Raw genomic sequence first — 12,214 nt, forward strand, 5'->3', positions numbered from 1 at the left:
TTTAGGCTACTTTTTCACAACATTAAAGAGTGTTGAGGCTGCAGTATGGCACAGCTTGCTCTCTGTTGTCAACAATAGTTCATTCATATCTTTTATCTATAGTTTTATCAAGATAAGTACTGCATCAAAGATGTATCTAATGTAATCTGTCCATTTCCCTGTCTCTAAACGGTGGGTTGAGACCAGCTGCTGTGAGCCCCCGTGGTATGATTGTGAAGATAGAAAGCCTCATGTAAACAGATTTGTGGGGGTTTGCTCCATTGTGGTTGTGTCACGCTGTGCTGACTGAATGGCAGAGGTACAAAGATAGAATGATAACCCAGACCACAATGCCGTTCACAATGCAGTGGCACATGTTTACAGACAACATCCATGCCTTTAACCTCTACTGCACCAGGCCAGATACAAGCCATCTTCAGACCCCGTCATAAGTTTTCAGAATCACTAGTTGGATTAGGAATGATGCATGCTAAGTAATCTGCTTTTGTTATAAGCATCTATGTTTCATAAGAGTTATCACAATATTTATCTGCATGATTAATTGGTTGGGATAAATATGAATCAGATAAATATTGACCATTGTACTACAGTACAATGAAGGAGAGAGTTTATTCTGATGATGACTGCTGTATGATATTCATGGAGCCTAGAGTAGACAAGCAGCAAGGCCACTACAGATCTGAACACACTATATGTGATCTCATTATCTGTTTCTAAGAGCAGATACACTCACGGGAGACGAATTGTACAACAACAAATATTTACTTGTGACTCTTTGGTTTTAATATCCTAATCACATCTATTCATTGCAGGAAGTGCAGATGAATGTTGCTGCTGCATCTGTGGTGAGACAATGGGGTTGGTGGTGTATGACGTATTTTGAATATGCCAGACACAGTTACCCAGACATGGAGAGAATGGTGAGATAACATAAACATGAGCAATAATACTTCATTCACAAAAGCTCCATTCCACCCCTGCTATTTGGGTCAGTCACTTGACTGGCATTGTGTTGTAGCTGTACAATGCTGGGCAAAGCATGCCATACTTAGTTCAGAGCGCTCTGCATGCTGTTATTGGCTGAAAGTAAGCCCAAGTGGGGAGTAGGCGGCAAGCTGAAACAACAGAGAACACTACAGTGTTGTTCCACCTATAACACCACTCCTGGATCAGTCTGCAGGCCGACTATGACGAACCAACACTGTCAATCAAAAGAAACACCTGAAGCTTGATTTATAATCGGTATAAGATTGAATCAATATCTGAAAATAACAACATCATATGCATATACATATAAATAACAAAAAACAACAAGCTAAATGTAATGAATTTATTTCCAACAATTCCAAGGCTTATAAAAACTGATATTGTAAATTAAAATACTGGATAATCAAAATCTGTGTACTGGGGATAATTGGATTCATCCCCAGTTCTTGAGAGGCTTTGAATTTTACTGCTTATCCGATTATCATTTATATTATTACTTATTATTTGAAAATACAATTTAAGTTATACATAGTTATATTACCCATGACACATTCAATGTACTATAGCTGAAGCAGTCTTTTGAAGTCCACAGATCTATAGAACCAGCATCTTAATTTAACATATTGTTGTTAGTCCAAAAGGCAAGTTGTTTGATCACAGTATGTTCAAAAGTTCCATCAATAAACATGTTATTTTTATGATCATCTTAAGGTCTTCAACCACCTGGCACTCAGCCAGACCCCTGCCCATTCAATCTAACTCAGCAAAGCAGATCCGCCATCAGCCTGTGATGTTCTGCAGGTATCTTTGGCTTGTCAGTAAACGCTAGAACCGCACAGCACAGCACCTGCAAACGATGAACAGAATACAGTGAGGTCTTGTCTGGCATGTCTTAGCTCAACTCAGACATTCATCAGAATTATAAGACTCAAAACAAGGTGCTGGATTGTATCATCTGCGACCCCAATCCACTGTGCTGTCCTGACTCTTACTTCTCCTCAGATTAGTACAGTTTCAGACATGCATGCATCTTAAATTACCTGTATCTGCGTGGACAACCATGGTGACCAACAATGTACTCTTGGGCATAGCAGAACCGTCTGCAGAGTCCTCTATAACCGCACGTCCAGAACTGCATCTCTGTATCATCTGCTGTTAGGTAAGAGCAAAATGATCACAGTGGGTAGAAGCAGGGCGAACGTGTCGTCCACACCACATTTGGATATATCTGATGAACAGAATGCAGAAGACATGAAACCATTCTATTACACTACATTATGATGTCAATAATAAGCACCAGTATGTCTGCTTATTCAAATGTTAGCAATAAAATGAATGAATTGCCACGTTGCCTTTTCACATTTAAAGAAAGAAAATGTCAGGGGTACGATTTAGAACATTCTAAATACTACTGTATTCTACCAAATTCTATCACAACAACAAACCTATCGCTGTTGTGTATTTGTATATCTTATTTACAAACATAGATCCACCACATCCAGTTAGGAGTGAAAGAACCCTGGGCTTACCCTCCCCAGACGAGAGCATCAGGAGCAGCACAAGGACAGTCACGCCCAGGCCCTTCATGTTCTGGTGCCACTAGGTCCTCAGGCAGTGCCGTTGGCAGGGCTGATGCTGCATTTATACAGTATTTCCCCCAGGGGGGAGGAGTCGGATGGGCACTGTTCAAATCACAATAACAGAGCGTTATTCCAGGAGAGATGGTGTCTTTGGGGTGAAAGTGGGCTGATCTCCTTACATTAGTCAAGCTGCCACTGCTTAACTGGGGCCTGCCTACCTGTAGGCTACACTCTGACACCACGGGACATTTTTTATAACCATGAGCAAAACAACCGTTTGTTGCAGATCTGTATATGTATACCCAGCAAGGATGTGGAGTGGTACTCTGTAGGCCTACTCTTTAGTCAACAAAGAACCTTTGGTCAAAATCCATGTGGAGGAACATTGAGAAGTCATTCTTTCTTTTTTTGTAGTAGCACCTTACACTGTTCACTTACATAAACTTGTATGACTGGACACCTGCAGCATAGTCCAGCACAGTAAAGAATAATTAGCAAAAACCCTCACCATAAACGACTCCCTCATAGAATGAGGCCTCCAAGTCAGGCCACACAGCAGCCTATATGAAGTACAGAATTACTTGTTTGATAAGATGCAGACCACCAATCCAGCTATCCACCTTTGCCACTGTGTTTCAGTGCTGCTCTTTTAGTACACTGGCCTAGACCTGTCTGGACATGGCAGTAGTTAATGTGATAATGCTGATGCTGTCAAACTGCAATCAAACTGCACAAAACACACCGCTCTGAGGACGTAGCAGCTATTGTCACCTGTACAATAGACACCACGTACACAAACACATCCGCTTGTACACTGCGCCATCTAGCGTTCTCACGTTAAACCTGGGAAATTGTTTTTATGACCAGTGCGTGCATGGAATTTTATTAAAAACCATAACACCACCGTTTAAAAAAGTTCAATTGGATCCAAATGAAAAGGTCTAATCACAAAAAGGTCCTCCTGCGCACACACGCGCACAAGCACACACACACACGCACGCACTCACGCGCAGACACACACACACACACACACACATACACACACACACACACACACACACACACACACACACATTAGTAAATTCGTTTAAAATATACCCTTCCCACCTTCCTCATCCCCCACCCCTACCCTTCTTTTCTGCGGGCGGTAGGTAGCCCAGTTAAAGCACCAGTCCAGGGAAAGGGGGCTTCGAAGAGTAGAAGACAAACGTCTCTTGTTCTTGAAACAATGACAATAAAGTTGTGTTGCATAGTAGTGTTATTGTATTGTATTGATTGGTTGATTCATTAAATCACTAGAAATATTGCTCCATGTGGCTTTAATTGCACGGAGTGGATGCGCGCTGTGGAGGACGCTTTGTTTCCTCGTTCCTACAGTCGGCGCCTTCACCTCCACCTGTAGCCTAGTCAGGAAGTTAACTATGGACTGGGGGCTTGGTTTCTGCCATATAGGCTATGCGACAAAACAAAACTATCGATCGGGTTGAGAAACTTTGCCTTGAATTCATAGTTAGCATTCGGAATTTGACATGGCCTTAATCTAACCCAAACATTTTTATTTAATAGCATGATTTTAGGGATTCTAGGGTTTGTGACGACCTGCGAGACACCTGTCGCCGTCACTACTTTGGAGGACAAGGCTATCGACCGAAACTGGTAGAAGGAGCCGCCTTTTGGAATCTAATTTGCAGTCACAGTTTATGAAATGGATTTGTTGGATTCAGGAATGAAGTTCTGTCCTAAACAGGTAGGCTTGCACTGTTATAAACAATCGAATAATCTCTATTGCCTTCGTATTTCGTATTAAGTAGCCTAATAATATAACCTGCGGCTAAATAAAACATTTAAGTCATATTAGGCCTACACTCATATTATCGTATTGTATATTAATGAAAAATTATCTTGGCTTGGGATATATTATTTGGATGCAACAACTGACTTGGTTATACGTGTGTCTAATGTAGACTAATGCCTGTTTGATGTGCATCCACCTGGCTTTAGCCTATGAGGGGGAACAATGGAGAGCTTTATATTTTAAAGGGAATCTCAAATGTTAAATAAAGGTCACCTTTTGGTACAATGATATATCATTAGGCTATTTGATAGTAAACCATTGCACTAAAATCCTATTACAGTATTGTCTTTAACACCAGTTATAGAAATGTAATTCTACTGTGATACCAGCCACCCATGATAACTGAATCTAATGAACTGGCTATGCTACATACAGTACATTCCTTTCTGTGTTATAATAGAAAACCTGCTGCTCCCTTTATAGTCTGTGTTCTAGTCGGTTGTTTTGACAGTGTCAAATGCATTCCTATAATTTAAATAAGCTACTGTATTCATTCAAGAGGGGTGTGACCAATTTCAAACGGCAGGACTGTTGAAGCAGGCAGGATGTGACATGCGCATGTGCTGCTTAAACGCTTAAATGTAACTTAGGCAGGCACTTTAATTAATTTTGTTGGTTCATCCAAATACTGAGCTGTGGCATTGGTCCCTTCCAGATAGAGTACCCAGATTATATGTATTCCAGTTCTATGACACTTATACTGTTTTTACACCACTTCACTGTTCCATATTCACTTTTACATCAGTCATTTTCTGACCTCTTGAGGAAATGCTTCTATAGTGATGCTGGAATGCATTGGTTGGTATGGTCAGGGTTGGTATGGTCAGGGTTGGGGATGCCGTCCACCATCTGATGACTCCATTCTCTCCTCATGTAGGATAATGACACCTCTGTCCAGTTCCTACCCACCACGGACACCAAGGACCTGGAGAAAAAGACTGGCCATAAGAAGAGAATTGGGATGGGGGTTGGCTTTGTGGTGCTGGCAGTGGTTATCGCCCTCACGACAGGGCTTCTGGTCTGGCATTTTAACTGTGAGTAACTTCTCTTCCTCTAGCAGTCCAAGCACCTGTTAACTAAACCTCATTGAGGACTTTTACTGTGTCCAGTCTGGCTTTGTTCACTCCTCCCTCTCTCCCTCCGTCTGTAGTTCGTAGAGGTGTGAGGGTGACGAAGACTTACATCGGCTCCATGAGCATCTCTAACCAGAGATTTGTAGACGCCTATGAGAACCCCAACAGCACAGAGTTCCTAAGCCTGGCCATTCAGGCCACCCAGCAGGTGAGGCATGGTCTTTATTGGCATGACGTTGGCGTTAGTAGCCATTGCTGGCTACGTAGATCCCTGGATTAAAGAGTAATGTAGGCTGTGCATATACTGCTGTGTCTTCTCTGATGGGCTGTTATGACGAGTGTTGTTGTCTTTCAGCTGAAAAGGATCTATTTGGAAATACCAACGCTGTGTAAATATTTAGTGAGATCCACAGTGCAAGATTTCAGGTAATTCCACTTTCACGCACTTCTAAATTCACGTTACGTTGACATGAGGTTGATAATGGCGTTGATCCCTCTGCTGTGTTCCCTGTGCTCTCCAGCGAGGGGGAGGGTGGTAGTGGAGACAGCGTGGTGGCCTATTACCTGTCAGAGTTTGCCGTTCCCATACACCTAGAGGCTGATGTGGATGCAGCCGTCAGCTTGTTGGACTCCGGGGACAGCGTGGAGCAGGGGCCCCAGCAGGGCCGTCTCTTCAGTCTTCCGGCCAGCTCTCTGAACGTCCACCATGTGATGTCTGGAGGTACTGAGCAGCGCTGGGCTGAAGTAATAATAATAATAATAATAATAATAATAATAATGAATTTTATTTATATAGAACACTTTAAAAGTAGAAGGAGGGTGTCCCCAATCTGTTACACGGTTAACTACTGTGTAACCGATTTAGTGATACTTTACTTGGTGGTGATAATAAAGCATGTATTAAGCCTTTATAAGCATATCAAAAGCCATTTGTTAATAGATTGTTACAGTTGATAGTTAAGTCATAGGTTCACTGTTTTGTTGCTGTTTAAAAACCTTTATGACAACTGTTATAGCATACAGGCAACATGGGTAAAGTCTTCATATTTCAGATCATATTTTTGAAAATACTGAATGCCATAGGTCGCAGGCTGTATTTAGTTATAGTTGTAGTTACTGTATATCTGCATACACTGTGTGGCTCTTTATGAGAAGTGCTTGGTAAAGCTAGGTTTGGATGTGTGTTTCTACCTGTGCTTATTTCTCACGCATGTCGTCCGTTTCACAGCTCTCGATCCTCGGATGACAAAGAGACAAGTCAAAGGTTAGCGGATACATCACCAAGTAACACAACATGCAGTTTATCCTACAGAACTGTAGATGTTACCGTGTGTGTGTATCTTGGTGCCCTAATCTGTTTGTGTTCATCTCCCAGGCAAGATATATTCCTATCGAACACACAATAACCAAACCGTGATACTACAGTCCCCTGGCTTCCCGGACTCCCCGTACCCCCCCAGCACATACATACAGTGGAGACTGAAGGCCAACCGGGGATACAGGATTAGGATGGAGTTTGACACATTGGACTTGGAGGAGGACTGCGAGAAGGACTTCATCAGAGTGTACGACTCCCTGGTTCCCATCGAGCAGCGTGTCATGGCAGAGTGAGTAGGACGCGGTGGGCAGCGTGTCATGGCAGACGCGGTGGACACAGGAAGCACAGTGAGGGCTCTGGTCTACTGTCTGCAGCTCTCTGGCTCTTGTCGTTCCCCCTGTGCAGGAAGTGTGGATATTCCAAACCCAGTGAGCCCCTCTCCCTCACTTCCTCTGGCAACGTCATGCTGCTGACGCTGGTCACCAGCAAGGAGAAGAACTTCCCAGGGTTCAGTGCCAAGTGCTTTCAGATCCCCCTCAGGAGCACAGCTACAGGTGACGCTTTCGCACAGTTCAAACTGGTACTGGTACCAGAAAGCCATGCAGCGACTGGCGGATGACCTCAGACACTCTGAACAGCAGAGTAAGTGATGATGTGACTTTGAAGAACTGCGTGTGTTCTCGCTGACTCATGTGTCTTTGTGTTGACCTTTTCAGATTGTGGTGGTGAACTGCCAGGACTAAAAGGCACGTTCTCGTCACCAGGCTTTCCCTCCTGCTACCCACCCCTGACCAGGTGCACCTGGAACATTGAGGTACTGTCGGCTAACGTGTCAGTTTTGCCACTTCAGCAAACTGTTTCCTACCTCTGTGCTCTGTGTTCTACTCTATATTGTTCACCTTGATTATTCGCCCCGCCCAGCGACCACTGGCGGAGGGTATATTTTCAGTCGTGTGTGTTATTTTGTTTGTTTGTTCGCTCGTTACATAGCAGCATTATACAAAAACTACCTGAGCGATTTTCATGAAACTCGGTGGTGGGGTGTAGCATGGGCCAAGTTAGAACACATTAAACTTTGGTGCGGATCAGAATGACTGGGCGGATACACAAATTAATATAGTTTTTCAGTTGTGACAGAGATTTTTGTTATGTTATGTCTCTTCCAGGTCCCAGCAGGGAAGTTTGTTAAGGTTCAGTTCAACAAGTTCTTGATGGCTGAGCCGGGACAAAACGACTCGTGTTCTAAAGACTACATAGAGGTGAACGGCAAGAGGTAAGCCTTCACGTCTTTCTACATGGGGATCTAACTACCTGTCTGTCTGTCTGTCTGTCTGTCTGTCTGTCTGTCTGTCTGTCTACATGGAGGTGGGCGTTTTGAATTCTGATACTGGTTACAAATATTCCTACATGCTCATCAGAAGAACTGAGAACATACTGTATCTAATGTTCTCTCCCAAATGGGAATCTTTTGTTTTGCAAATCCAGTCAAGCGTGCGCAGTGATGGCTCTCTCTGATGTGTTGCAGGCTATGTGGAGAGAAACCAGACAACATGGTGGTCTTGAGCAAAAGCAACAAGGTTGAGGTGACGTTCAACTCTGATAGGTCCTACGTGGATAGAGGTTTCTCCGCCCAGTATGAAGCCTTTGTGCCGACTGATCGTAAGATATCCATTTAAAAGTTAGCAATGAACAAATTCCCAGTTCCTGTCATACGCAGGTTCTAAAACTACTTTATCTCTGCCGAAGCTTGCCCAGGGGCATTCCAGTGTGCCAGCAATCAGTGTATCAACAGTAGCCTGCAGTGTGATGGCTGGGATGACTGTGAAGACAGCTCCGATGAACAAAACTGCAGTGAGTAGTTGTTTTTTTGCTTCCCTCTGGAATATGTAGGGGTGGGACCTCCCACCTCCCTTGTTCTTTGTAAAGCGCATTGTGTTTCCTCTGTATATGAAATGTACTATACAAATAAAGCTTTGATTTGATTTGAGCACAGTCCATACTGCTGCTCCATTTAAATGCATGAACATAAATAATGTACAACGTCAATGTTTCATCTAAACGGGGATTTAACACAGCAAGGTGAAACATCCACAAATGTTTGAGCCGGGTGTTTTACAGCAGGTCTCAGCTTATGTGACGCGTCTTTGTGCAGAGTGTGAGCAGTCCCAGATCAGGTGTAGAAATGGCCGGTGTAAAGCCAAGTTCTGGCAGTGCGACAGGGTGGACGACTGCGGGGACAACACAGATGAGCACGACTGCGGTAAGGCAACACCACACCAGCCGGGTGTACAGTACCGCAAAAAACAGTTAAAATACAAGAAATAAATACTGAATTTGAGGAGAAATTACTTAATACCAGTGAAATCATCTGTCCCTGCAGCAAGATATATTTACTTGATAAGAAATCTTAAAATAAGCTGGTTTGACTAGAAATAAGATAGAAACTAGTATATAACTTTTAAAACAAGATAATTAATCTCATATTTCCAAATGTAAGATTTTAAATCTAAGCAAGCGCAGAGCGATCTGCAGTGCAGGGGTTATCTCGTCCATGTCGCCACCGTGTCTCTCCGTGTGGGCTCCTCTCCACAGGGGGCTGTGAACCTGGAGAGTTTGCCTGCAAGAGCGGCCGCTGTATCCCAGAGAGGCTGAGGTGTGACGGAAACGCTGACTGCACCGACGGCTCTGACGAATCTGCGTGTACGAAATGTAAGGAGAGGGAATCGTCTACCGAAGCCTCAAGTCGTTTGCCCTGAGTGCAGATAGTCAACAAACAGAATAAACACCGTGACCTGAAATAATGGCGGCGGTTTGACTGAAACCTCGCCTCTCCTGTTTCTAGCTCTGACTCTGCGGTGCTCAAAATATACATACAAGTGCAAGAACAACATGTGCATCAGCAAGCTGAACCCAGAGTGTGACGGTGAGCAGGACTGTGAAGACGGCTCCGATGAGGCAGAGTGCAGTAAGTTTGAAACTGTCTCTACTTTTCCTTTAACTGTTTATTTGGACGGGACAGTGCACATTGATAACACACCTCAAGCATGAGTACATGATTAAAATTATAAAAGTGCCGGATTTAGCACAGGGCTAATTTCCATCCGTAGTCCCCACAAATACACACAGGTCAATACACATATAAATACACAGAGGTCAATACACACATAAATACACACAGGTCAATACACACATAAAACACATAAATACACAGAGGTCAACAACATGAGACATATTGACAACATAAACATACACACATAAAAAATGCACATAAAAAAAACAAAAAACAAATGAGCATGGCAACTAATAGTGTCTGCATTCTTGATTTGTTAGCAGCCATCTCTCTTTCCACATCAGGTTGGGCATCTTTCATGAAGATTCTGATATCTAAATGTGTGTGTGTGTGTGTGTGTGTGATTGGCATGGACGTGTTTATACTGTGTGTGTCTGCGTGTGTGTAGCGTACTGCACAAAGCCCTACAGAAGCTCCCGCATCGTGGGCGGTCAGGCGTCCAGCGAGGGGGAGTGGCCTTGGCAGGCCAGCCTTCACATCCGGGGGACCGGCCACGTGTGTGGAGCCTCCGTCATCAACGACCGCTGGCTGCTCACGGCCGCCCACTGTGTCCAGGACACCGACAAAGTCAAGTATGTGTTCTGTTTCTCTCTGTCTCTCTCTCTTTCTGTGTGAAGCGAGGGATCCTGACCTGTGTGTGTGTGTGTGTTCAACAGGTACTCTCGGCCAGACCAGTGGGACGCCTACCTGGGGCTTCACGTCCAGAGTCAGACCAGCCAGAGGACTGTGAAGAGGAGCCTGAAACGCATCATCTCCCACCCGGGCTTCAGTATCCAGACCTACGACAACGACATCGCTGTGATGGAGCTGGACAGCCCCGTGTCCCTCAACCAGAACATCTGGCCCATCTGCCTCCCCGCAGCTTCTCATGACTTCCCGGCCGGCAAGTCAGTGTGGATCACTGGCTGGGGGACCACCAGAGAGGAGGGTGCGTTCACTCTTATCTGGCTCTGTTGTGTCGGGGGTGGGGGTGAATAATCGATGGTTCTAATCCCGAGTGTCGTTCGATGTTCCAGGCTTCACCGCATCAATCTTACAGAAGGCTGAGGTCCGCATCATCAACGACACGGTGTGTAACCGTCTGATGCAAGAACAGATCACGCCCCGGATGCTGTGCGCTGGAGTTCTGAAAGGAGGAGTGGATGCCTGTCAGGTAGATTAACCCAGAGAGAGTTCTGAAAGTTGGAGTGGATGCCTGTCAGGTAGATTAACCCAGAGAGAGTTCTGAAAGGAGGAGTGGATGCTTGTCAAGTAGATTAACCCAGAGGAGTGGATGCCTGTCAGGTAGATTAACCCAGAGGAGTGGATGCCTGTCAGGTAGATTAACCCAGAGAGAGTTCTGAAAGGAGGAGTGAATGCCTGTCAGGTAGATTAACCCAGAGACGTCTTACTCTTCCTTGTCTCTTCAAAAAGTACGATCGATCCTCCCTCTTAAGCACTTATTGTATTTTAGATTGCTATTCTTGCACTTTGCCTTCAGCACTAGATTATGCTCTTAGTCACTTGTTTTAGAAAGAAGATGCACTTGTGATTTCTGGCAAGTATTAGTACATTGGCTTTTCCTACGTTAAATGCAATTATTGTTAGTCGCTTTGGATAAAAGCGTCTGCTAAATGACTGTAATGTAATGGACAGTCCGCATCCCTTGTGCACATTGTGCTCTCGCGCTGCCCGTCCCCTGCGTCATCCTATTGTAACTTCCCGGTGCTCTCCTCCTCTCCAGGGGGACTCTGGGGGTCCATTGTCCTCCACCGGGGCCCATGGACGCATGTTCCTGGCCGGCGTGGTCAGCTGGGGCGAAGGCTGTGCCCGCAGGAACAAGCCGGGAGTCTACACACGCGTGACGGAGTTCAGGGACTGGATCCGGGAGAAGACGGGGGTGTAGCACAGCGAGAACAGGGCTGGCTACAACGAGGTGACTCGCCTCAAGAACATTCAGCCACAAGGTTTTTTGGTCCCGGCCCAAGTGCTTCGAACTCCTCAGGCTTCCGACTGCTTTTGCACGCTATGGGGCGGAGTCACAGGGCTATGGGGCGGAGTCACAGGGCTATGGGGCGGAGTCACGGGGCTATGGGGCGGAGTCGTGGACCTTGAATCTTTCTAATCCTAGACTAAAAAATTTCTTCTGTCAAGGTCAAGCAACAGTAAAACATTTTTTTAAATGTTCATAAACTATTTTTTATCCCTTTACTTTGTGTATTGTTTATGTGAGGCAGCTTCTTTTTTTTTTTTTACAGGGGAAATGTTTTGTTCTGTTTATATTTATTTTTCTATTGCACTGCTGGCTGCTTTACATCACTACTCCTCCAGTACTCAGATAGACCTTTTCTT

The 12,214-nt window shown here is 44.7% G+C and overlaps 2 protein-coding genes across 2 annotated transcripts; one reads left to right on the forward strand and one right to left on the reverse strand.

The window, feature by feature from the left end:
• Nucleotides 1–1,812: 1,812 nt before the first annotated feature.
• Nucleotides 1,813–2,574, reverse strand: defbl2 (defensin, beta-like 2; the record flags this gene model as incomplete). Its single annotated transcript, XM_084450311.1, has 3 exons — nucleotides 1,813–1,834; nucleotides 2,028–2,139; nucleotides 2,517–2,574. 3 exons carry the CDS (start codon nucleotides 2,572–2,574, stop codon nucleotides 1,813–1,815), a joined length of 192 nt encoding a protein of 63 aa, XP_084306437.1.
• Nucleotides 2,575–4,293: 1,719 nt separating this feature from the next.
• Nucleotides 4,294–11,768, forward strand: st14b (ST14 transmembrane serine protease matriptase b; the record flags this gene model as incomplete). The annotated part of the gene is made up of 17 exons (XM_084450312.1): nucleotides 4,294–4,314; nucleotides 5,300–5,456; nucleotides 5,573–5,703; nucleotides 5,851–5,921; nucleotides 6,017–6,216; nucleotides 6,871–7,102; nucleotides 7,219–7,367; nucleotides 7,530–7,627; nucleotides 7,980–8,086; nucleotides 8,339–8,472; nucleotides 8,966–9,073; nucleotides 9,406–9,522; nucleotides 9,656–9,778; nucleotides 10,272–10,455; nucleotides 10,540–10,811; nucleotides 10,900–11,036; nucleotides 11,607–11,768. The coding sequence occupies 17 exons, from the start codon at nucleotides 4,294–4,296 to the stop codon at nucleotides 11,766–11,768; spliced, it is 2,403 nt and encodes an 800-aa protein (XP_084306438.1).
• Between the last annotated feature and the right edge of the window lie 446 nt (nucleotides 11,769–12,214).

The sequence above is a fragment of the Borostomias antarcticus genome (genome assembly GCF_949987555.1).
Source record: "Borostomias antarcticus genome assembly, chromosome: 15".
In the NCBI taxonomy this organism is placed as follows: Eukaryota; Metazoa; Chordata; class Actinopteri; order Stomiiformes; family Stomiidae; genus Borostomias; species Borostomias antarcticus.